Consider the following 26944-nt stretch of genomic DNA (forward strand, 5'->3'; position numbering starts at 1 on the left):
CCAGCATGTTTGCACGCAGCTCCGTTCCATTCAGCTTCTCCCAGCAGCTGCTGCGGGGGTGATGGGGACAAGCAGATCTTTTTTCAGACACCACCCCCCCGGGGATAGGCTTCAGCATGGTTTTTTATTCATTGATATAAGAAATCCAGCTGGAATTATACAATTATGATTAAGCCATTGAGAAAAGGAGCCCATGCTGGGGAGTTGGCTCAAGGCAGGGCTTTTGCTACTTTGCTTACTGCTGTGCTTGTTTGATTGTAACCCTGTCCACATCACATTATGCACATGATGCAGTCACAGTGCTGATTTCATCACGTAGCTACATATCACACAAAGTTCTGGCAGCAGAAACCCCTTCTGCCAAAGTCTCAAGGGTCTGTGATATAGATGACAAAAGAAACAATCCTGGTCATCACCACTGTTCCCTGCCAATAGCCTCTGTCACATCATCTTTGTTATGCAACATCAAATCCCTGATCCTCATCAGCACCTTCAAAAAGCAGCGTTGGTCCTGATGGAATTGGGCAGTTTCATCTGTTTCCCCAAAGATGTCAGTGTTACACCAGTTCAAGTTTTCTTTAATTTGGAATAAACCCTTAAATCTTGCTAATCCTTTCTTGTTGAACCAGTTTTGCATCTTGTGCCCAGCTCTGCTGAGACCACCGCATGCAACACTGAGCAGTTCCAAAGCAGAGATGCTGGGGGCCCCACACATCTCCAGCTGCAACACATGCTGTTCTCAAAATGAAAAATGTTGCAGCATGGTTGGTGCTGGACAGGACCTCTGGAGATCGCCTAGCCCAGCCTCCTGCTCAAAACACAGAGCAGGTTGACCAGGGCCCTGTTCAATCAGCTTTTGAATATCTCCAAACACAGAGAAACCACAACTAATGTTCCAGTGTTTGGCCACCATCACTGTAAAGCCATTTTTCTTATGTTTAAATGGAATCTTCTGCATTTAGATTTGTGTACATTGCCTCTTGTCCTATCACCCAGTACTGCTGTGAAGACTCTGGCTACATCTATTTTGTACCCTTCCATTGGTTATTTATACACATTTATAAGAATAGAATGGAATAGAATAGACTATTTCAGTTGGAAGGGACTTACAGCTATCATCATAACCAAAGAGCGTTCCCAACTGACAAGTATTTCTTCTGTCCATCAGAAGTTCTTAATTCACTTAATGTATGCTTTATTGACTTTGCATAGTACTCCATCTTCTTAATCAATACAGCATAATGTAATTTTCTTTCTATCAATAGGCCATGCCTTACAAAAGTTGTGTAACACTATGAATTTACTTTATTAAACACAACTTTATTATCAAATAGAATGTTGAGTTGAGTGTTGCATTCCAAAAAGCCATGTTCCTGTTCTATAATTCTCTATTAGTAAGCATCTGTATCAGATTTTCCATTATTTTCACTGAATAATTGTCAGCTACCTGGCCTGTAAATCCATTGGTGTTATGGCTTCTCCCCTTTTTGTTGGTACCTTAACACTCCTGTGCTGTTCCAATAGTAATCAAAGAGTAATTAAGGCCAAATCTCAGCCGGCCACAGCTGAACAACATTTACTATGGTTTTGGGTAATGAAAGAGTCTAAGAAATGGAAGCAGCCAGAAGAAAACTGTGTCTTGAGTAGGGTAAGCAAATGCTGGTTGATAAGATAGATTGGGGAGTTGGAAGGAAGACACAAGGGTTAAGTGATGTAGGGAGCAGGAAAAGTACAAAAGAATAGTATGGAGGTGATGTTGCTGAGAAAGGAATGAGTGAAAGTTGCTTACCAGGAAATGGATAGTAGAAAGGGGATGTTAGTGAGGAAGGCAAGCAGTGGTAAAATGCCAGTGGGTGAAAAGAACTTGGAAAAAGAGAGCTGGAGTCTGGGGAGCTACAAAAGAGTATGTGCAGGAAAGGATCTGAGATGAAAGAAAATCTGGGATGCTAGAAAGTGTGGTGCTTGAACATTGCATTTTTAGAAGTTACAAAGCCACTGAGAATGGATACTGAGCTGGAGATGTTTCCAGGAATAAGATCAGGCTAAGAGCTGGAGGGGATTACCAACAGCGTAATCCTGGGGACTGGAAAGAGGAGCAAAGACGAGTTTCTAACACCTAATTCCCTCCTTACTACCTCTTTCCAGGATTAAAATGTGCACCTAGAAGGACATTGCGGGATTAGGAAGGGTGTGTTGCTGGGGAAGGGTTAAAGCAGTGAAAGGAAATGGGAGAAGAAAAGTCTTGCAGAGGGGTAACCAGGCATCTACAAGAGCATGAAGAAAATTCTCTTAGAACCTGAAGGCAGTATAAGGGAGGAGATGTGCTTGGGCTGGCATTGGATAGTCTTGGAAATGGTTTCTTGGGACTGGAGGATTCAGGAGAATAGGAGCAAGGAAGAAGTGGTAGTGGAGGCTTGTACAGAGGGGCTGGCTCTACGAGGAGAGAGCAGTCAGTCTGGAGGAGGATGAGGAGTGAGAGCAAGGCAATGGTGTAGGACTGCTAGGAGGTATCACTAAGGCAATTTTGATGGGGTTATTCATACAGATAAATTTATGTAACCTGTGGTTACAGCTCCTCTGTTAGCCTTTCCCGGTGATGCCCAGGCCAACCACCCTCACAGTGCTACTGTCTTCTTAGCTCAATCATACATGTGGATGTTCATGAGAGTGAGCTCACTTTTCCACTTGCACCTAAGCCACTCAGGGAGGCAGAGGGGTGAACTGTGCTTTACCAGGGCTCTCAGTGTTTGCAGAAGGCCATTCTCCTAAGTGGCAGGAATTAGAGGGGAATTTTTGTGCAAACTAACACTAAGACTCCTGCTGCTAACAACCTCTGTGCACAAGAGCCTGTCTGTTAGCTGGTTCTGAACACAAGGAAATGGGAAGAAACCTATGGCAGTGGGTAGGTTACAATGTGTGATTCCCAGCGGCTTTCTCCAGCACTCCACCTCCATGGCTCCCACCACCTTCTCAACACCATCATCAGTCCCCAGCTACCATCTGCAGTCATATGCTGGGGGGTCCCCAGCACTTCTAACCCACCATCCTGAAGCCACCCTTCAAGGATCCTGATGGAGGCCCAGGCAGCATCCAGGGGTGGCCCCTGCCTTGCGCAGGTTCTGTCGTGCCCCTGCTCCCCCACAGCAAGTGGGGCCCCACAGGCCTTTTGTTATGAGGGAAAAAGAGCCACATACAGAAACACAATAGTACATGTTTTGCTCTATTTTGAGACAAGGCAGGTGCTGCAGCCCCTAGAAAATGCCCTGGAGTCCCTGTTGTCAGGAAGCGAGAGGTGCCTCACATGCAGATAGATATTTCCAAGAGGAAGGAGATGTTTTCGAGCCCCAAGGAAACACGAGGAAGTTGCACTGGGCAGCCATGGGGTTAGGACCATCAGGGGGGGAAGGAGCCTGGCTCCATGACAGCAGGGAGAGTACTGCAGAAAAGTTGCTCTCTGGGTCATCATGGCCTCTCACGCCCGGGCCATTGTAATGCCCCAGACCCCACAGCCCCTTGCCAGGTGAGGCATGCCTTCCCTCCTCCCATGGGGAGCAGGCTCTAGGGCTTCACCACAGCCTCCTCGCTGTGCCCATCCTCCAGCCTCCAAGGGCAATCCACATAGCGCAGCGCCCCACTGACAGGGCCACGCTTGGTGGGATCCAGGGCCAGCAGGCTCCGCAGCATCAGGGCAGCCTCAGCCGTCAGGCGTTTCCAGTGGCGGGGCAGGTCCTCCTCCAGGCCTGTCTCCTGCCACAGCATGAAGTCCTCAAAGAAGGGGTCATCTGGCAGGCTCTGCTCCCAGGGGAAGTAGCCTGTCAGCAGGCAGAAAAGCAGCACGCCGAAGGCCCAGGCATCCAAGCTGGTGTCAATGGGCACCCCCTGGGCATCAGTGGTGTTGCTCAGCTCGGGGGCGGTGTAGGGGATTACCCCTGCCACCAGCTTGAGCTTGGTACCCTTAGGCCGTGTAAGCCCGAAGTCAGTCAGCTTGATGCGCCGGCACTCGGGATCAAAAAGCAGCACGTTCTCAGGCTTGACATCACGATACACGAGCCCTCGGCTGTGGATGAACTCCAGCGCGCTCACAAGCTGCTTGGCACACTGCTTCGCGGCTGGCTCGGGGATACCGTCCTGCACAGGGAGAGAGGCAGGCGGTATGGCACACGTGGGGCACCTTGGCAGCCCTGCCAGCTGCGCTGTCACCTGCGTGCTCTACACTGGGGGACACTTTTGCATTTCTGGTCTTGCAAGCCTGAAGCTGCTTCAACACTATAGACCCCAGAGAGACCCACAGCCCACTGCCTTTATCGCCCTCCCTCCGACCCAGGCAGACTACACAGGGACAGGCAGACAGGAGGACAGTCCCAGTTCCCATGGCCTTGTAGCAGCGCTCACTTACCCGGGGTTTGATGATAGAAATGAGGTCTTTGTGCAGTGCTGGTTCATAGAGGAAGCCATAGTATTGGCTGGACTCAATGGCAATTCCAAACATGCCGATGATGGCAGGGTGAGTGGCAAGGGAAAGCGCCACGCAATACTCGTACAGGAAGGTGTGCAGCTTGGTACTGGCTTTGGGTAGCAGCTTGAGAGCCATAGGAGTCCCTGGGGATGGGGAGAGTGGGTTAGACATCCCTGAAAGTCACTTACCCCAAGGCCAGACAGAGAAGGCACTGAGTAGCCATGGGTCTCAACACTCACAGCCACAGGGAAGTCTCTGGGATGAAGCTTTCTGTGGTTATATCCTGTGGACACCAGATCTGGGAGCAGGCATTGCCAGTGTGAGTTTTGAGCCAGTCAGGGCATGCACAGGAGCACCGGGCAGAGCAAGGGAACTTCAGGCTACATGGGCCATCAGTCTGGGATGAGGAAGCGTAGTGTCAGGGCCTCTGGGCACTCACAGGCCTTAACAGCCTGGCAAACCCCACCTAGGACCCCCACTCACACATTCTCTCCATGGGCCTTAGGGCACCATTGAAGTTCAGGCTTGGGGCTTCACACTCTGCCTGAGCTGTGTGGTGGGACTGCTGGTTTCCAGCTGTATCACACCCACAGTGGTGCCTAGCCATGAACCCTATTGATCCTGACTTGTGGATTGACATCCCAGCTTGACCTTGGACCTGCTGCTTCACTGTAACCTTGCCTGATGTTCTGGGCTGCCCCCTGGCATCACCTTCTCCTTGGCCGGGTGCAATGGGATGATCCCTGGCTGGGGAGGTCTCTACCCCACCGGTCTCCCTGGGGACCCCCCATTGTACCTGGTGCCTGGCCGCAAGGAGCCACCAGCCCACCCAGCGCCCTGGTCAGCAGAGAGGAGGCAAGGCACAGTAGCTCATCGGGCGCAGTCGGTTCCTTACCTCTCTGCCTGTGGGTCACTAGCATCACGTGGCCATACTTGCCCCTGCCCAGCTCCTTGATAACCTCATAGTGTTCGGCCACCTCGGTGCGCACCAGGCTCTGAGCTGTGATCTCCAGAAGCTCATCTAGCACTGTTGGTGCTGCTGTCCCTGCCGCTGCCACAGCTGAGCTCTTGGCCATTGATGAGCGCTGCAGAAACACCACAGCCCAAGTCAGGAACATCACAACATGCACAGAAAAAAACCAGACTGGACACGCCATGTAAATCCTGCCATGGCAGGGGATATTTCTGCCACTTGGAGACTGAGCACTCTTGTAGCTGTGCTAGAGTTGAGCTTGTGCTTTTATACAGTACACCTCTGGGCAAAGACCCTCATCATATAAAAGGTCCCTTTATTGAAGAAGACCTCCTTCAGTCCTCTAATCCTTCCTGGCCTCCAGGCAGGTGCTTTACTCTTGTAATTGAAATCCCTGGAGCCTCTAATTTCAAAGACCTGGATCACCTTTCTGTGCCAGCTATACTAAAGCTTGGCCTTCCAGGCCTCCTCTTACTCTAGTCTTCAAAGTGTTAGGCAACAAGCAAAACATTAGCAGGGTCCCAGATTATCAAGCATGACCCAGTCCTCTTGCTCTCCTTAGCCTATTGCAGCAAGACCGTGTCTCTCTACTCAGAAACCCACCCCTACTGCTCATTGAAGAAAGTCCTTGAGGCAGTTGCCCCTCAGGCAGAGGCACAGCTAGCCCATTATAGAAAAGGGACTGCTAGTCAGAGCCAGTGTGCTCTGAGCAAGTCGAAGGTTGCTCAGTACCTCTGACTGATGACACATCTGCTGACATTTCTGACCCAAAGTCACTTATCTGTGCAGCCAAGGAACTTAGGCAGGAAGGAAGCTTGGACTTCAATGGCATTTTGAGCTACAGCCAGCTGCTTCTGACCCATTTCAGAGAAATGCTTTTTCAGTCCCCTCAGCCAGCTACAAGGCAGCATTTTAAGGCACCTGTGGCAGCACTCTCCCCATGACTATTTCCCTATGCTCTGAACACAGGCACTCCAGGCCTGGGAACCCATCCTGGCTTTGGAGCAAGGTCACAGAACCAGAGTCACAGGATGGTCAAGGTCAGAAGATACCTCTGGAGATCACCTAGTGCAACCTCCTGCTCAGAGGAAGGTTAACTAAAGCAGGTTGCTCATGACTGTGTCCAGACTGGTTTTGAATATCTCCTGGAATGGAAACTCCACAACTGCTCTGGGTAACTTCTTCATGTCTGGTCACCATTATGGAAAAAAAAACTTTTTCTTACGCTTAAATAGAAATTCTGTGTTTCAGGCCCACTGCCTCTTGTCCTGTCATTCTGTATCACTAAGAAAACTCTGTCTGTGTCTTTTTTACAGGTATTTACACACATCAATAATATGATTCCCTTGAGCCTTCTCCTCTTGAGGCTAAACAAGTCCTAACTCTCTTAGCCTCTCCTCGTATGAGAGATGATCCAATATCTTAATCATCTTCACAGACTGGATGTGTTCCAGTATGTCCATATCATTCTGCTGAGGAGGCCAGAATTGGACCTGCTACTCCAGATGTAGCCTCACTAACACTGAATAGAGGAAGGATCACCTCCCGCGACCCGCTGGTAGCACTTTGCCTAAGGCACCCCAGCATGCAGCCCAAGAGCCTGAGTGCTGCAGCATTTTCAGATGAGTCTTACACACTGTGCAGTGAGCCAGAGCTCTGATGTAAACCCAGTGGCTCATATCTGCACCTACAAACTCAGGATCTCTTCCCATCAAATATTCCATGATAAAGGCATATCACATGATGCCTTTCTGGGGAGGAAACAGGACCTCACATTGCTCAAAAGGAATATGGCATCCTGGGAATATGAGTGGGAACAGAAAGAATTAAGTCTTTTCCCTTAGTTTTTATATTACTCTATCTGTGACAGAGCTTATTACAGTTCCTTCAGGTCCCAGCCCCCACTGCTGCTAGCAACCTACAAAAAGGCTGGAATTGTATAGGAGACAGGGACTATTTGTGGGACAGTTCCCCTTCTTTTCCCTTCCCTTCTTGCCTAGACAGCACTGCTAAATCTTATCCAATTCAGAAGCACAAAGTAATTGGCTCCATTTTTCTGCAAAGGCTTTGTCTTGATGTGAGAGCCAACAGCAGCCACAGTTAGTACAGTCCACAGGGAGTTCAACAATGAACAAATGCATGCATGGGAGGGTATGAATGGAAGGCTGGGGAGAAATTTGCAGGGGAAGACAGTCTGAAAAGTATTTTAGAGAATTTGCTTTGATGTCCTCCTGTTTGCTGCCCAGCCAGCACAGCTTGTGAAATTCCACACAGCAAGGGCATCGCAGAACCCACAAATGGACCCACACGGCCACTAACATTTCCAAGATGGTGTTGCCACATTGAAATGTTAAAACAAACAGTTGAAAAAGCTTTTTAAAGAGTCCTAGCTAGGAACATAGTGAAAAAACTTAAAATGTAATAGAACTTTGAAAGGCATAGACCTCTCTTTGATATTAGATAGGGTAAAGCCGCACTAAATGGGGAGTGGAACAACAGGGGAGACGTCTGCTTGTCTTGTGCAGAACACATTAGATTTATATTTGTGAAAAAAATATCAGAAGATCTTTTCTGTAAGACAGTGTTCCTCCTATATCAAATTCATGGTCATATACAAGTTCTTGTCAGCAAATAGTTCATGATCTTCTCACATAACTTAATTTCTCAAACTTCAGTTAGATAAAATTTCTTCCCTTGTAGCCTAGCCAACTATCAGTGCTATCTAACCCAAAGTTAGAATCTTTTCACTGCATCCACTTAGTGTATTATTCAATAATTATATAATTTTCAATATCTATTCATTAATCTGGTTTTTATTTGTATTGAATTATTTATTATATGATTCATCTACTCTGTTTTTTATATGATTAATTCATTCTTTCCTATTTACTGTGTGAAAACTTGCTTTTGTGAATGGGACAATGTGCTTCTCTGTGTATTCTTGGTTTTCACTCCAGCTTTGGGAGTCAATACACTTCAGTCCATAAGGTTTTGCAGTAAAAAACATTCCAAAAAGCTCTTGTGTCTTTCCACTCCATATTTCAAGTGAGCTGCAATACAGGTTGCAAGGATCCTTAATTCCATACATGGCCCCATTGGCATGGGAGGGCAGATTGTCTGGGTACAGAGTAGAACATCAAAGTGAAATAGCCTGGAAAAACAGAGCAACCGGAGGATATGAGTAGAGCATCTTGAGGAACAGTAACAATCCTGTGGGTCTGATCAGGGCTTCATATGAATGAAGCCCCAGCTGTGGTCACTCCAGAACAGTTTGCAGGCTTTGGCTCTTGCTGCCCTTGAGTAAATTGATTACAGGATGCAGTCCATACCTCAAGGAATAGCCAAAGGTGTCAGGTCTTTCCCTGAGATACCACTGCCATTAGCTAGGAAGCTCAGTGAGAGCCAGATTTAGGTCACTACTGAGTAGAGTGTGCCTGCGTGCTCTGCACCTGTCTCTGTTACCTTCTAGAGTGCCATTTGCCCTTTGCAGAATGACAAGCACAGGGGAGGAGGCCACCAGGCCTGGCCAGGATGCACTCACCATTTGGCTGTGCTGTACTGAAGATAGAAAGGAGGGTCCTTTTCAAAACTGTTCTTTCCTCCACTGTCCTTACTGTCTTCATCCCTGCTAGGGGTCCTGTTTCCAGGCTGTCAATATGTGAAAAACCCTAATTCCACAAAAGAGTCTCTGATTACAGCAGCAAGAAATTCACACCCCTTCCACTATCAGGAGATGCTTCCTAGCTTCCTGAGTTGAGAAGGAGCCAGCCGACAGAGATATAGATCTTAGTCTAGGAAATGTTATTCTGGAAATGTTATTCTAGGAAATGTTATTCTTCAACCAAAATGATTAATATATTTGGTCCAATAAAGCACTTCATACATGTCAAGAGCCAAAGACAGTATAATCTCTGTATAACAGAGATGGTGCTATGACATCAGGATCACAGAGGGTTTTAGGCTTTAAGGGAGCTCTTGAGATCATCTAATCCAATTCTCCTGCTCAAGCAGCAGCAGCTGTAGCAGGTTATCTAGGAAGGTGTCCAGTCGAATTTTCAATATCTCCACAGATGGACATTCCACAACCTCTCTGGGCAACCTATCATGCTGTTTGACCACCCCCAAAGCTTTTTGGTTTTTTTTTTTTTAAAAAATGTTTTCTTCTGTTTACATGGAATTCCTTCATTTTAAGTTGTGCACATTGCCTCTTGCCCTGTCAATGAGCACTACTGAGAAAATTTTTTCTCCCTTTTCTTCATTCCTTCTCATCAGGTATTTATATACACCAACAAGATTCCCTCTGAGCCTTCTCTTTTCCAAGCTGAAGAGTTTCAGCTGTCTCAGCCTCTCCTCATATCAAAGACACTCCATTAAAAATGGCCTTGAGCGTATGGCACGTAGGTCCATTTTCTTGTCTGATCTTCTACAGAGCTTTAACCCTAACTCAATAACCAACATTTAGGGCACCTCTTACAAAAAGTCATGCAGGCTTGATCCAAAGACAAACTTTGGTCAACTATATATAAAAGCCAGTGTTAATATTCTTGCTGTTACATATTTATATGATATCCTAATCTGAATTTACCTAACCTGCTGCTAAAATTTCTCAGCCAGAGAAGAGTTTTTTGGTGCCTGTTATATTTCTCCTGACTCTTGCAGGGTTTATATGCACTGTGGTCAGAGGTATGACCACAGCCTATGAGAACGTATTTTAAACTAGATTGAGTAAAACTAGCAGGGTACAGCCTGAAACTCAGACTATGTATTTAACCGATGCTTTATTTAGGCTTCACAAACCATCTGGCACACTCTACTTCTGGGGTGACCACATCAGTTAGTTAAAAAACAGGTAGGAAGCTTCCAGAAATTGTTGTCACATTTTGAATTTTGAATAAACATCAAAATTTTGAATTTTGAATAAACATCTCCATGCTCTCTGATCAAGACACTTCTCAGTCTTCTTATTGGTTAAATGCCTTCAAGCAACCTTCTGTCCAATTCTTAAATCAAGGCCTATTCTCCAGCTCTCAAATCTATCTTATGGCTCTTTTCTGAAGCCTCACCATTTTTTCACACACACACACGCACACCACACACCCCCCATTAAAACACCAGCTGCTCCTGAGGGAACGCCTCCTGTGACGCATTCAGCTAGAATTACCCTCTGCCTTATGCTGTGGCCCCAAGATGTCTTTTTGCAGGAACGTCACACTGAGAAGCTGCACTACCTTATACATCCATTATGACTCCAAAGTTTTTCCAAATTACTGTTGGGGTTTTTTTTCAGGAAAAAGTCCACTTCCTCTTTAAGTCACTTTTTGGGTGCTGCCTGCTTCGTTTCTACCTGAATACTTTTGTACCATGTTTAATAAAGCACATTTTGCTCAAACAGACTTGGTGTATCAAGTAATTCACATCACTTGGTGTCTCTGTTGTTATCTAAGTGCCGTGTTCATTTCTGTCTAGGGGCTGTGTAAGGACCCTACCTGTGGGGGCTTTCCATTGACCTCTAAGTCATTGGTGGGACTTTGGAGCAGTGCTCAGCCCAGTATTGGTTCATAGAGCACCTGCCAGAAACATCCCACCCACTCATCATTCCCTGAAAGCTACCTGTACAAATTCATCTTGGCATTGGTCAAAACCAAGAAGCCACACATTTTTACTGGATTTTAAAATAAGCCAAATACAGTGGATATTAATGTATTTTATTGGTGTCCTCACTCTACACAATTCATTTTATTAAATCCTGACTCTGTTATAATTTTTTACCTTTGTCAATGATCTAGAAGATCTAGAGGAAAGCACTGAAATCATCCAGAAAATGTTTGCAAATGACACAAAATGGGTTTGGGTAGATAATGCATTGCTTGATCAAACTAGTACATGCACATACACACATACAAACACCTTTCAAACAACCAAAGAAGTCAAGAGTTTATTCTGGTATTGAGTGACAGAATAAAAATTAACGTGTTATTAATTAGACAATTCTAAGTTCTTCATGCTGCTTTGCAGATAAAATGGGCACCGTGTGAACTCAAAAATGTAGATCTGGTACAGCCTCATTTCCTTGGCAAGCCTTAGTATGTAGGATGATACAGAATTGCACTAGAAATATCTACAGTGATACAGATACACAACTTAAAGATACAGAAACAAGTCTAAGAGAATAACAGTACAAGGGTTACTGATGTTTCAGATTCCACTTTTGCATTCGTTCTGCAAGAGTATTGAAGAGAATGCCCAAAAAGTGTCAGACACAGGAAACATCAGCAGTGAGTGGCAAAATGGCATTTTCCAGATGCTAAATTAAGAAAATGAGCTTCACTGTAAATGAAAAAATAGATATAGCCATTCAGTTTTACATAGACTAAGATAGATTATAACAAAATAACAGATCTGCTCTGAGGCGATATGCCTCTTACAGTGAACTCTAGTTTCTGCAGAGGTTCCTATACACAGATGCCCTGAGACAGTCTGAAATTTAATCTCTGAAAATCAGCTGAGTTAGGAAAGCTGTATTTTTTAAGAGCTGGCCACCTGCTAACGACTTTTGCGCTAGAACTGAGAGTATCATGCACCAGTGGATTTCATATTTTTATTAGAAGTGCATTCCTTCCATTTGCTCTGCTTTGCATTCTTCTTTATCTACTTTTTAATGATATTTTTGGAATGTTAAAAATATACTTATGTGAAATCTTGGTTTCTCTAGGGTAAATTTCCTGAATTCTTCTGAAGGACAGCTGATGGGTCAACAGAATTAGTTCTTGGATGTTTTCTTTCTTTTTTATGGTATTGATGAGATCACAGTTCAGCAAGCTAGCCCTGGTGTCCAGAGTCTGATGGAAAAAGGACCAGATTAAAACCATGAGCAAGGCAACAGGGCTGACAATTACAGGGGAAACTTCCAGGGGAGCAGTCTTTTTAGCTTATCAAACAGATAGCAAAGAATTGAGACTACCATCTGTATGTACCTTTGTGGGAACTAGAATGTCACTGAAGAGGGCTCTCCCAATTAAGTTAAAGCATTATAATAAAACTAATAGCTGAAGCCGAAATGAGGCAACCTCAGTTGCGGTGCAGATTTTGTGAAGAGGGATATTTTCCCCTAAAAAACCCTCATCAAACAGTATGGAAAAATACCCTTCCATCTCTCGAACTTTTAAATTAAGAGCGGTACTTTTTTCCCCTTAAAATGTCCTCTAGTGCAAACCACATTTAATGCAGAAAAGGGATCAGAACATGTTATCGCAGCGGTTGTTTCTGGCCTTATTGCTGGTACATTTATGAGCTGCTTCTTAAAACTGGTCAGCAGGCTAGTGTTTAATCTCACCGTGGAGAACCGCATGACTGTCCCCTTAGCTGTATTACGTATTGCTCTTCTTGGGCAGAAACACCTAGCAGGGTCCCCAGAGAGAGAAAGCCTCTCCCCAAAAAGCAGTACGCCACAATCTCCGCACAGCAGCCTCCGCAGACAGAAATCGGCAGCAATCTCACTGGAACAAGCCACATCACACCCTCCTCCCAACCAACCAGCTGGTACTGTGGCACCATCCCAACGGACACAACCGGACACAAAGCAACCTTTTGGGGCAGAGCCACCTAACGAGCTCACCATCAACCAGATGTGGGAAAGCGGGTGCACTCCACGTTGTGACGGCGTGCTACACCGGAGTCTCCAAAACCTATTTGTGAGGGGTGGGTGCCCTTTTACGTGCCTGTCCAGTCTCATTCATCCTGCCACGGCTGTAACTTCTCTTCCCACTCGCCTTCCCAGTCCGTACCAAGCCTCTCACCTTCTCCAGCAGCGCAGCGCTGACGGCCGGCCGTGGGCTGCCTCGCTTCCCTCGCTGCAGTCTCCGGGCTGGGTTCAGCTTGCGCCGAGCAGCCGGAGGGGCTGCCAGGCATTACGGGGCTAAGCGTGACGCTCCGCCCCTTCCCCATGGCTCTGGCCCTGGGGCACGCTGCCTCCCCGCTGAAGGTGACCTCTGGGAGGGAAGAAAAGAGGGGGAACCAGGGGAGAAAGGGGCTATCCATCTGCCCTGTTTATGGAGGGGGAGGTGTGGCAGGGACTGGGGTGGGGTTGTTTCTGCTCTAGCCATACCATCATAAGCCCCAGGGACCCTTTGGCAGACCCACCCTTTTCAGCCCTTCCCTCCAGCTTGGGCTTCCCTTGCAGCTGAGGGAGCAAAGCAGCTCCCCAGGCTGCTGCATGGTCCTTGCTCTGGGGCTGTCCCAAGTGAGAGTACGTGTCTGATGGCAGGGCTTAGAACAGCCGTGGGCTGCCAGAGCTTGCTCTTGGCTACCAAAGGGGCCGAAGACACGTCAGTCACAATTGCCTGTGTCAGTAAGCATTGGAGACGAGGCACAAACCATCGCTGGTTCAAGCTCCCTTCGTGGGTCCTGGTGGGTCAGGCTCACACACACCAGTACTACAGAGTGTTACACTGAAGCTGAAATTATTAATGGTAACTACAATGATTTGCAGGCATTTCACCTGTTCTCAGTACCTCCACCTGGACTACAGTCCTGTGCCAAAATCCTCTTCCTTCCACTTGAGCATGGAGAGGAAATCAGCTCTCGGGAACATGGTCACCATGCAAGCCCTAGATCTTGGCTCTGAAGCACTGGGGGTTTTTGTCAAGGATATGGATCAATCTGTGTATCTGAAGCAGCGATGTGTGCAGCTGTGGCATAGGAGTGTCACAGCACTGGCCTCCCTGTTCCCTGGAGCTGGGGACATGCAGGGAAAGGCTTAAGCTGCCCTGACGAACCTCTGTGCTTCCTCTGGGGGCACAGTATGGTGAGGAACGCTGAGAGAGGACGGAGGTGGAAGACAGTCTAACAGAAGAAAGCAGAGCAGCCCCCACAACCGTAAGTACTCTGGGTCTCCAGCACAGGACTGAACCTTCACAGGCTTCTGACTCAGTGCTCTGCCCCACATAGAGACAATCAGGTGAGTTGCACTGGACTGCCATCACAGACCTGTGCAAACTGCTCTGCTGCCACTAAGAGATGGTGCAAATTGGAAGGCAAGAGGAGCAGCACAGTCAGGCTCCCAGCTGTCCCTGTTTTCTGGGTAAATGGTGGAGAGTGAAGTTGTGGTGCTGATGACCTAAAGGTCTAGTGCCGTTCAAGACTGTCCCTTCACACCCATTCTTGAAGGATGCGGCAGTGACTGGAGCCTTCGACGTGCAAACTCCTTACAGGCAGGAACACTACAGCTAGGGGTGGTGCGAGAGTATAGAAGAAACCTAGCCGATATGCAAGAATTCAGCACTGGGATAAATGGTGGGGGACAGAATGGGTGAGACTGTTGCCTGTGCTGGAGACACAAGTCAGAAGTCGAACTGAGCAGTGTCCCTTGGGACTTGCTTGAAGCCACAGATACAAGGCAACACTGGGAAAGTAGCCCAGGTTCCCTGACTCTCGAGTCCCTCTCTCCTCCACTCCAGTCACTAACTCAAACCTGCTTCCAGATCTAGGAACAAAATACTGTAGTCTTCCTATTTTTTTCCATCTTATTTTTTGAGACAGATTCCCTATGTTTTCCCTTTCTACCAAGAGTGGGACCTGCCGAGTGGTTTGGCTCAGAGAAGTTACCTCTTTCACAGCCTTACCTGCAGTGCACCAACAAGCAGCATTTTGGCTGCAGTCTTGGACCTTACCTGCAGTTCATCTAACACTACATCTGCAGGGCTTGCCATGCATTCCCACAACACAGGGAGAATGTCACGTACTGCGTGTGTATCATGTGTGTGTAGGACTCCCTGCTCTCTGCTCCCCGAGGACTGGCCACAGAGCAGCTGTTGGAGGTCCTAGGGCCTGCTGTCCTACTCATGAAGTCAGCATTCATGTATTTCAGGACCTCTGTAATTGAACACCTACACCTATCTCACCCATGCTGCACACATTTTGTCCTGCTGGCAGTCAAGATACTGGTCAAAGTCTGCACTGGCAGAGCTGGAAATATGATGTAATCAAGATTGCCTTTGTCTTTTGGAAAGTCAGTTCCAGGCTTTGGACTTGAGGATACACTATCAGCCATGCAGGAGAATTTGCCTTCAGCACCATAGGTAGACCCACAGAGAATCTTCCAATAAGGTCAGTTGTGGATCTCTACACATCCTTCAGGCAAACTCTGGAGGCAACCGTTGGAAGTGAACAGAAGAGGAAAAGTGGAAAAGGAGAGACATTACAAGTGGGCATTAATGGCACTTCTGTTCAGCTTGCCTAATATTGTCCACTGCAAAGACGCCTTTCAGATGCATGTTTATGTTTTGTGGCACATGCAAGCATTGGGGACGGCGTATGATATCTTAACAATAAATACTTTGTGAAAATGCATCCCTTTTCTCTTCTGAATTATTGTTGGTTTAGCACAATAAATATCCTGTCCCTTGTATGCCTGACTCAGAATAGGCAGCACACAGAAAAACAATGGAATGTGAATGTTCCCAAGAGCCAGATGTGGCAGCCAGTGTCACACAGTCATAGCAGTGACACCTGTATGAGGAACAGCTGGACTAAAGCAGCTGCAGTGAAGGACCTAGTCAAGAAGGACTCTCCCACATGTCTTTAGTCCCTCCTTCTCTTCCCTTATCCCTTTTCCTGGGCATACACACAGCAGCCGATATCACTCCCATCTGAACAGCAGCAGTTCTTCAAGTACACACCGTACACAACTCCAAAGGATCAGCTTCCTATTAGCTTGTGCTCAAAAGTCACACAGTACCAGATGTAGGGTTGCAACTGGAACACTGCCCCTTCAAAGAGAAATCCACCAGACTCCAGCAAGTACCCAAAGAGCCACTGAGAGAATTGGCTTAGCTATTCCAATGCACCATTAACAGGACACTCAGTTTCTCAAGTGGTGGCCCTTAGTGTAAACCCTTTTTCACAATATCCGTGGCTAATGACTAGTGAATTCCACAGGAGGTAAGCTGGGTGAGAAGGTCTGTACTCCTGTTTCAGAGCTACCAAACCCCACCTAACTCTAGTTTTCATTCTGTACTATCAGAGGCACCAACAGCATCTAGGAGGATCTGATGCTATTTGAACCCAAAAGAACACTTTTCAGTGGTATGGAGGCTTATCAGCAGGGGTATGTGTGAGAGAAAGATGCTGAAATGCGAGCATCAGGCTCCTTTACTAGGACCTAAAATGGCACTGCTCATTTAATATTGTAGTCTATGGCAACTATCAGTTTGTCTGTGTATATTCAAACTGCCCATAAGCATTTACCCAGAACACCACTGACGGCAGCTTTTTAGAGCACTCAGAATTCTTTCATTTTCAGTACTCATTTCACTCAGCCCTTTTCAGAACCGGCTTTAGGCCTGATGCTGGGGTGGGACTATGTCTTTGACTTTCCCCATTGCCTTCCTACTTCTTATATTAATAATTCTGTGAGTTGCCAGCACTTTCCTCCCCTCCACCCTCAGCGAGCAGGCTAGGAAGCCAATCTGCAGGGTGCTGCAGGGTGCTACAGGGTGTGGGCTGCCTCCTGGACAGAGAGCTGGGGCCCTGACCTCTCTTCAGCACAGGCAGGGTGCTCAGAGGAGTCCACCAGCTGCGCAGACCATTTGTGCTCTGAGGTCATTCAAAGCTACGCCATCGCCGAGGAATCTGCTGGCCGCCTTCCTGATGATGCCGTACAATGTCCCACCTCGCTTGCCAGATAACACAACATGCGCATGCTGGTCCCAGGCCCCACTCCCCAGAGGTACTTCCCAACCATGCTCTCTAGCTTTGTCAAAGCCCCTCACACCTGAAACTTCTGGTCATCCACTGACCATTATATCTGCTTCAAAACACCCTGCCCAGTCCCACTTTCAGTCTGCTCTCTTCATGCTGCTGTTGGGTGTGTTGGGTACAGAGTGGGTTGCAAGAGGCGGTGCTAATCCATGGAGATCCATGAGCACTGATCCCAGTGCCTCAGAGCAAGCTGGTGCGGTGACCTTCCACCCCAGCACAAGGACAGGGACTCACAATAGCTATATTTTTAACCTTTTGCATTGTGATCTCTCTCAGCCTGTCCTGCAGGGCTTAAAACAAGATACAATATCCAGTATCCAGGATGCACATCAGCCTTCTTCCGGAAGCTCAATGGCTTGTCTCCACAGGTAGGGCTAGGGACTGTCCTGTGCGGGTGGCAGCTCAGCTTGCAGCACGCCCAGTGAGACGGTGCCATCGCAGGAGGCTGAGTTGGCCAGGGCTCTGGACAGCCTGGAGGCAGATCCTGGGGAGGGGATCCCTGCAGTGGGGCTTTGCAGGAAAAAAGGCTGGACTTGTGGAGTGGGAACTGGTGGGAGAGCATGTTTTGCTGGGAAAGTGTCCTTCTGTCAGGGTAGAGAGAGGGGCCAGCTGCTCCTATGCATCAAGGAGCCAGAGACAAGGGAGATAACAAGGCTGGCAGGACAAGGGCTTTCCAGCCAAGGCTCATCCCAGAGTTTCCCACAAGGTGAAAGCGCATTCCCAGGGATGGACTCAGGTTCAGCTGAGTCCACGTCATAAGGTGAGCTTGTGGTGATGAAGGGGTCCAAGCTCCAACTGAGAAGTTGATTTGCAGGTCAGGGTCAGTTCCAGAGGTGGTATCTGGTGACTGCCGCAGCCCGGTGACTGCCAGGCAGGTCTGAGGTCAAGCCAGGAAGTCAGCCCATGTGCCAGGGTGCAAACAGCATCCATGGCCAGACACAGCTATGAAAGAGGGGTAGACAGACCATGATACAGCTCAGGCAGGTAGTAGAAGTCCAAAGCTGAGCTGAAAATGGGGCTTCCTGTCCTATGGGCAAAAGTTGCATGTGGAGGGCCCAGGTGAGGCTGGTCAGGCCCATCAAGACCTATCAGTGCCCTTGGGGCAAGGCAAAGTGATAGCTCCTGTCAACCTCTCAATTTTTCAGCAATTTCATGTCTGCCTCTAGCAATGGGCTGAAAGGCAAAGGATGGTCCCAGTACCTGAGGAAGGCTGATACCTCCTGTGCTACCTTGCTTCACGTCTACAGCTTCGTCTTCACAGGGCAGTAGGCCAGCACCCTGCAAAGCATCTTCCACCACCCAGCCCCTAGGGATCACTGCTGCTGGGACGTTGTCCCTAGTGTCAGTGTCTCACCTCATGCCAAGGTACTGCATAGGACTCTTCTGGGGCTGTCCACAAAACTGGGAGGGAGGGAGGTGTCCCCCATGGGATTTCAGCAGCGAGTGCCTGCTTTCTGACAGGTCTGGGTGGCCAGAGGACTAGGAACACTTGTGGGTGCACATTTGGGGCACACCCAGGTCAGCTGGGCTCTGGCACTGGCCAGGGGCATTGCAGCATCATGGTGCCAGGAGGCCCCCCTTGAGGTCCATTTATGCTTCCCAGCGCCCGTCCCAGGGCTGCTTCAGCCACGGTCATTTCTGGGAAAGTGTTTTGTCCAATTTTCTCTGAAAGACATCCAGTGACATGGGCTCCCAGCTGCCTGCAACAGTGCTGCCTTCTCCAAGGAAAAAGTGACAGAGAAGAGAAGCTGTAATAGCTGTAATAAATAGGTATAATAAAACTATAATGGGAATAAGTAAGGTGAAAATAAACTACTGCTCACTGTCTCTTCAAAAGACAGAAGGACTAAAGGCAGGTCCAAAACAAACACAAGGCTTCCTCACGCAGCACACCTTCAGCCATGGACACCTTGCCTCAGAAGAGTGTGGGTAGTAAACATTTGTGTGGTTTCATATAACAAGTCGATGGAGACGCTGCAGAGGAAAAGCACGGTTAAATACAAAGATTCAACATCTGTCTCAGACTGCTGGAAGCTAGGATAGTATTTGGTGGATTTATTACATACTTCCTTGCTCTTATATCTTCCACATGGAATTTGCCACTGGATGGTCTCACAGGCAGGATAATAGCACTGAACAGTGTTTTATTCTGATCTGGTTCAGCTGTTGTCATTCATTCCGCTAATGAAATGCTGTGGTGGCACAAGTATGCTGCAGCACCCCTTGGGCAAAGCTAACAAGGCAAAAAGCTCCATGGCCCCGCTTTTCAATGACTTCTCCCAGAGCAGCCCCATACCTGCTGTTTAAATAGCTGGTGAGTCTTGACACCTTTGCAGTCTCTCCCTGCCAGGGTGACAGCTCTCAGGTGGGTCAAGGAGGTAAGATGAGAGGGAGTTTGCCTTGTGGGTGGAACAGAGATGTCACAGGACAGAGGGCTTCCAGAGAAGGAGTTGATGCCAGCCCTTGACAGTGGCATCCTGGATTGTTTGTCATTTCTATTAAAGAACCACCTGTGAAGTCTTCTATCTGTGGGATGGTACCAGAGGAGTGGGCAGCAAGCCAGCCTTTTAGAAAACAATTATTTGGTAGCTGAGGGAAGCTCTCATCTTCATGTCGCAGAATTTAGTGAAAGACAGATCTGCATTCACCTTATCCAACCACCTTCAAGATTTTATAAACCTCACTGATAACTTCTCTGAGCCTTCCTGTCTTCAAACTGCAGAGCTGCAGCCTTTTCTGTAGTTCCTCATAAAGCAGCTATTCCATCCTTTTGATTGCCGTAGATGCCCTTCCCTGTGCCTTCTCTAACTCCCCCATGTCTCTCTTGAAATACAGAGACCAGAACCGCCCTCGCTGCTCAAGATCAGGATGCATGGAGGTTTTATATAGTGCTAAAATGGCATCCTCTGTCTAACTCTAAATACTCTTGCCAATGATGCCCAACATCTATTGTGGCTACTGCTGCATGAGCCCATTTATAGGGTAACGACAAGTCCAGGACCTTTTTCCTGTTTTACTTGTTAAACTGTCTTTATCTCAGCCCACAACTTTTCTCACTTTTACTCTTCTGATCCTCTCCCCCATCCCACGGTGAGGCAAGTGAGCAAGTGGCTGCGTGGGGCTTAGTTGGTGGCTGGAGTTAAACCACAACAGTCAGGCAGCTGGACTAGATGATCATTGTAGGTCCCTTCCAACTGAAATAGTGTTGTATTCTAGTCTAGTCTATTCTGTCCTGTCCTGTCCTGTCCTATCCTCACTGCTTATTCATCTTGACCCTGAGAAGTGCCCCATGCACTCTATTTCCTTCCTGTCCTTTACCCAGCATTCATTCCATAAAAGGACTTTTCCTCCAACCCTGTAGCAACTTAGTTCCTTTAATAACTTCTGGTAAGGAACCTGTCAATGGCTTTTTGGAAGTCTAAATATATTACGTCTCCTGGATCCCCCCCCCCCCCGTGCTTATTGAGACCCTGACAGAACCCAGCATGACAATGATGCAGGCTTTCCCTTTACAGAAGCCACAACGACTCTTTTTCAACAGACTGTTATTCACATACTCATTGTCTTACTCTTTATTATATACACCACTCTCTTACCACAGATGGAAGACTCACCAGTAATTTTTTATAGTGGGGGCTTGCACTGGCAATCCAGTGCTCTGGTACAGAGACATTAATGACAGGTTATACAGCTTGACCAGCAGTTTATAGTTCTACATTTGAATTCCTTCAGGACTTTCAGGCAAATGTCATGCAGTGCTAGTGACTTACTAACATTCAAAGTATCTGTCCCATCTTACTTCAAATTAAGCTGTCTCCTCTGATCAATCTACTGCAAATATGGCATCGGGACTGGAAATCTCCCCACCAAACAAGGCACTCGCTGCTGGAAGGTGTAAGAAGCAACTGTATCCTAAGTCTTCTCTCCCAGACAGACATAAAAGAAAGGAGCTTTAAAGCTCCCTGAACTACCTGGGAAAAACATTTGAAGTCTGAGGTCTTGGCAAATCCACCTCTCAAGCTGAATTCTCTTTGTCTCTTTCCCAAAAGCATGGCTACCAGTGTGGCTGTTGTTGTACAGCTGCAAGGTGATACTATTGAGGGGCAGAGGCAAATCAGGACTGGTCTGGAAAAATAAAGTACATGGAAACTGAACTCAAGTGATACTAGGGAGTGATATTAAACTAAGGAAAAGTTCATTAATTGCATAGATTCATTTAACTGCTTTGAAATTCAGTTCCATAGAAGTGATCTGTTACATCTAGGACCTTCAAGCCTTCATTTTTCTGAACTGGGGACCTTCCAGAGCCTGAGCTTCAGCTTTCCTTGTCACTGTGGTCCAATGATTCATCTCTGGTATGAGATGACACTAAGTGACTATCTAGATACGTGATTGGCTGAGGACCTGGGACAAAAATTAATAGGGGGCAGATGTGCAAACAGGCAGGCAGAATCAAAAGAGGCAGAAAAATCTCCTTAGCCTGATGAAACGTTTTTGGATGAACATGCATAGCGAAGGTAGGGATTTTGACTTCAACATCCCTGCTGCCACAGTTCTTCTCCACAGAAAAAGGAGGCAGGACAATTGTGGCTGCCTTGAGGCAGACCCTGATCCCTGCTAGTCTGGGTTTACCTTCATATTATCCTACCCTATGGGAGCTGTAGGACCTGCCTGCTGCTGTAGTCTCTAGAGATGTTTCAGTTAGCGTAGCCCATCCAGGGAACTGCCCTCTGAGAGGTGAAGTGCAGGCATGGCACAAGCTGTGTGCCATGGGTGCCCAGCTGTGCTCCCTTCCTAGGGGAGCTCAGATACAGTTTAAGCCTTCCCAAAAGCAGATTTCATCAGCCTCTGTGACCACACAGAAACAGGCTTCACTCATGGGAGGTTCAGTCCTCTCTCATCAGAAAGTCAGAGAAGGCCGCTGGTGCAGAGACATGAGCAGGGGTGATTCCAGAGATTAAAGGAACAGATCCTCCAGGCTAACCCTGAGCTAGCTCACCTTTATACCTTATAGCTGGTGGCTCCACCAGTTCTCAGCAACCTCACATATGTAGTGAAACATTCCTGCATTTTGTGGAGAGGCTTTTCTCTTCTAAGCCTTAGTTCTGAATCACAGAACCAGGCAGAAAGGATAAGTCCAGGATAAACACATCCATCTTATTGTGACCTGAAACGCTCAGGTTGTCGTCTTGTTCATGTTACCATGCAATGGCAAGGTCTTCTGCAATGATTTTTCCTTACCAGGAAGCTCAACTACTATGATTATTTTTTCAAAGAAGTCTGTGATTTTGGCTTCTTGCATTGGACAGCCCAAGCCTAAGCATCAAAGCTGCCAGCAAGTCACGGTACATACTACAGATGAAGACAGCGAACAGTGCTCAGCATTTCCCAAATTCAGGCTTTGGCTGTTCCCAGCTGGACCCCAAAACTGTGCTTGTAGTTAGTGATCTGAACACCAGAGATGTCATGTGAAGCAGTAACATATTACTATTTCTGACATACGGCAGTGCAAACAGAAAGCTATGGAAGGTTGACTTGGCAGTCTTGGGTTAACAGTTGGACTTGATGATCTTAAAGGTCTTTTCCAACCTAAATGATTCTATAATGTTATGATGTACTGAACAGGTTTGGGAAATTCCTGAATAGGCTTGGCCAGTAGGAGTGGACATACACCAAGATGCTAAACCAAAATGTATTATCCAACCCATGCAAAACTGGGAACAGAAAGTTTTGGCCTTGAGTCACATCTTTCTTGTTCTTTTGTACCTTGATCAATCCATAGTGACTCCAACAACTGCAAAAGAATTGCTTCAATTTGCAGCACATTTTGGCTAAAATTGCACAAATATTCCAAAGAAGATAAGTTCAGAATTATTCCAACAAAATTATGTGTAGTATAAACAGAAACTAGACCTAGAATAATAAAAAAAAAAAAACAGCAAAAAACCAAAAAATACTCTACCAAGACAAAATAGTAAAAACTTGAATCCACAGTTCATTTTTTAAAGGATTTTATTTCCTAGTCATTTCTAAAGACATTTTTATAAAAACTGGGGTTGGGGGTTGGGGTGTCCACAGGCTTTCTAAAACCATAAATGCTAGTAATAACTGGAGGAACTCAGAGTACCCAAAGTGACAGTGTATCATTGCCCAGCCACCTAGTTTCCTGAGATATTGCTGCTCTGTACCACTGTGCACGTTCAGTTCAGTACCAGCTCACTCCTGCTGAACAGCCTCACCGCACAGCTGAGCTAGCACAGATCACAGCCTTGCACTGCAGGAAGCTGGTCTTTCCGTGTGAGCATATCCATATAAGTTCACCTAAATCATTGCTATCAGTCTTTTGCTCAGATGAAATTCAAAGTGCTTTTTACCACAGCCGCTGACCCAAATTTGTGAACATAGCCAGCTGTCAGTGATAAAACAGGACCTTAAGTACATATTTTCTTCCATTAGGAAAGATGCAGATCAAAGCCTCTTCCGTATTGGCCATATAAAATATTTAAGAACTATCCATCTCTTGGGGTCCCTGTACTATATACTCTGCTGTTCCTTCAGAGGAGGAAATGTCTAGGGTATTTGTGATGGTCTGGCTGGAGCATGAATTAGGTGTCTCTGTGTAATGTTGTCCAGTGGCTCTCAGCCACAGCTTGGAAAGTTGAAAGCTCTCCAGCTAATGCATTATTTTCTTTCAGTGATCTCATGTTTAAAGCATCATTTCCTTAGTCTTAGGCTCTCCCACGGGGTCAGTAAATTCTACATTCAAAGAAGATATTAATTCCTTGGTGAGTGACAAGCTGGAATGGCGATTTGAGCTCTAATCCTTCTCTTGAGTGGTGAATGGAGCATCTCATCATTAGTACATCAGACAGATGCTATCAAAGATATCATGGGAATAGCAAACACCAGCAATCTGAGCCAGCTGGAAAACATTAAGAATTGGGATGGTCCCCTTTCCACCCCATCAGCCTGCACTGATCTTTGCTGAGCGCTCCCCACCTCCTTCCTACTGGTATAGCAAGAAACAATACAGACATCTTTCTTTTTGTTTCTCTTTCAGCTCTTTTTCTTCCTGCAGACCCACCATTCCCTAATTTGTCTGGGAGGAAGAAGGAATGAATATCTAAAACTTGTTTCACTTTATTCATTCCTGTTTTATTTCTTTCTCCTTTGAATTTCCAGTTCCTTGCCTTTCTGCCAAAACATCCTGGTTCCTCTTTGACACCCTTTGCATGTACCACTTGGTATCAGCCCAGCAGAATCAGTACATTTGGGGAGGCAGTGAAATGAGGGCTCAGCAAGGGAAGGGTGTGCATGAGACCCCAGAAAAATCCCAGATGCCCATTTTCCCTCAAGATGCTTTTGTCTTTTTTGTTTTATTGAGGATTAACTTCCATCATCCCACCAACTTTGCTGTCTACTTCCTGCTATGATCCTGGGTTCAGCAGTTCCTGGGAATTTAACTTTGCACTTTGGCGTAAGGTCTATGAATCATCCAGCAACAGCCATGAAGCAACACAAGGCACCTGTCTCTTACAGTGCCTTTGGTTGCAGCATGGTGGAGAAAGGCTTAGTGACAGCGAGAACTGTTTATCTCCTCAGATAGCACATTTGGAAATAGAAATGTCTCCTGCCTTGCCTCTGCAGTGCTGACCCACTGCCTCTCCTTTGAAGCAGATCTCCCTTTATCTCTCTGCACAGAGGGGCTCTGCCTCCGCTTAGTGCCGCTTGCTTGTGGCTCCTCTCCAAACAAGGTACTAACTAACATTGTCGAGTTCAGTCAGGGCTGATTCTCCCCCCATTAAGTCAGGGAAATGGAAGGAAGGGATGGGATGGCTGTGACTTTCAGGCAGCACCACCACTGCCAGTGTCTTTCCCTACCCAGACACCCCACTTCTGCATGTCCTGCCTTACCATCTGCCTCCTACACCTTTCACTTGCCTGTGTTTTTTCACTTCTCTGTCCTCACATACAGACAAGACTTACTCAACAGATTCTTGACAAGCAAAAAAAAAATCGGCACAGCTGAGCTGTGTGCAGACTAATGCAGGTGGTCTTTAAGGGTCAGCCCCAGATCTCTTTTCCTCTTGTTCACAGAGTATCTTTGCCTTCTCATTGCTGTCCTTGAATGCTCTACTTTTCCCAAAACTCTCTGATTTTCAGCAACCTGCACCACTCCCTGCTCTCCTTTGTGTCCATCTCCCGCACCCTTCCCTCTCACAGCCAGCCATGAGCTCCCTCTACACCCCACCTGGTAACTCTTCACTCTTTGCCTCTACCAGTTTTGTCAAAGACTCCTTCTGCCTCCTTCCCTGCCATACCAGAAAGAGCACAAAGCTGTGCCATCCCTTCGTATTCTTTGGGCTCTGCTGCTCTGCCTGCAGTCATTTGCCACAGGTAGCTGCTCGTGCAAAAAGTGAGAAAAGTGCAACAGTGAGATGTTACACAGACAGGTGATTAGGGCTGGGCCTCAGCAGTATTTTGCAGAGGCAAAAAAAGAGGATTATGTTCATTCTGTGTTGCCAGCCACTGCAGTACAAGCCCAGTCCCACTTGGAAGCCCTTTGCTATAAATAATGATTCCCAGCTGACATGACCTGCAAAGATTGTTTAAGCAAAGCACCCTGTTGACAAGGCTACACAGCTTTAGCCTGGATCAGGCTGTGAGCTGAAGTTCATGGCTGCTTACAACAGCCTGACAAAGCCAAACACAACAGTGTCACTCTCTGCCTTGGTGTGCAAAGTGACATCAGCAAAGCATGGGCTGGAAATGAGCAGCAAGAAGTTGCATTGCTGCAAGGCATTGTTATTTCCATTTTTCTGGCTTTGAGTGATTTTAATTATGTGATTTCATAGTTGCATTAGCAAAGAAGATTCTACTGTTTTATTTATTTAGTTTTCCTTCTACTATTTGTTATATTCCACCATAAAGAGAGAACGTTTCTTTGTTATCACATCTGAAAATACAGATGTGATATACATCCTGTATACATCAGGAATACACTTGGGCAGGAGGTGAGCTCTACTTTACTTGCACTGTGGACCCAGAAGTTGCTTTCCCCTGTAGTGGGTAACAGACACAAGCAAGCCTGCCCCTTTAATTTTGACCCAGGTTACCTGTCTCCTAGAAAGAAAAAAATCTGAGTGAAGTTGAGGTTAACCAGCTGGGTGAGCAAAACAAGGAAAAGCTGGGACCTGGGACGGGATCATCTTACCTTGCACTGCTAACCTGCTGGAGCTGATAGCTGCTGCACACAGCTGCTCACAGCGACAGTCCTGCTGGCAGGGGAAGTTTTCACAGCTCACTGCTCTCTAAAGCAACTTCGCAGAGCACCACAAAGTACAGTGTTTGCAAATATATACAACTTGCAAACTACACCTTCCCCCTGCATCTTTTTCTCCTTGCAAAAATCAGTGCCTAAAAACTACCTTGAGCTTTTTGCTCTAAGGAGTCAGAGGAAGCAATGAAGTTTTGTCTTTACTGAAAGACACAGGGGTTTTCCTTGTGATTAGTCATCTGAAGTATCTTGGCAACTTTCTTAGTTTTCTAAGGATTCTTGAAAAAAAGAAAGAACCTTAAAGAAATCTTCAACAATCTGTAAGCTTAACACCTGGAAGAAAAACTAGGGAACTGTTTAATAGTGCAGTTGGAATAATTTCCAATCCCCTTAACAAATAACATTATCATAGCTTTGCTGAAGTTCATGGCAAGCTACCAGCCCAGATGTAAAATTTCCTCATCAGTTCTTAATATAGCAG

General features: G+C 46.7%; 1 protein-coding gene across 1 annotated transcript; it reads right to left on the minus strand.

Annotated features, from left to right (window-relative positions):
* Positions 1-3250: 3250 nt before the first annotated feature.
* LOC119145103 (serine/threonine-protein kinase SBK2-like) lies at positions 3251-13447 on the minus strand. Its single transcript, XM_037381201.1, is given in 5 exon segments — positions 3251-4128; positions 4397-4599; positions 5352-5541; positions 13226-13252; positions 13254-13447. Coding segments are annotated over 5 exon segments (1110 nt in total). The 5' UTR covers positions 13374-13447; the 3' UTR covers positions 3251-3558.
* Between the last annotated feature and the right edge of the window lie 13497 nt (positions 13448-26944).

The sequence above is a fragment of the Falco rusticolus genome, chromosome 3, assembly GCF_015220075.1.
Source record: "Falco rusticolus isolate bFalRus1 chromosome 3, bFalRus1.pri, whole genome shotgun sequence".
Classification (NCBI taxonomy): domain Eukaryota; kingdom Metazoa; phylum Chordata; class Aves; order Falconiformes; family Falconidae; genus Falco; species Falco rusticolus.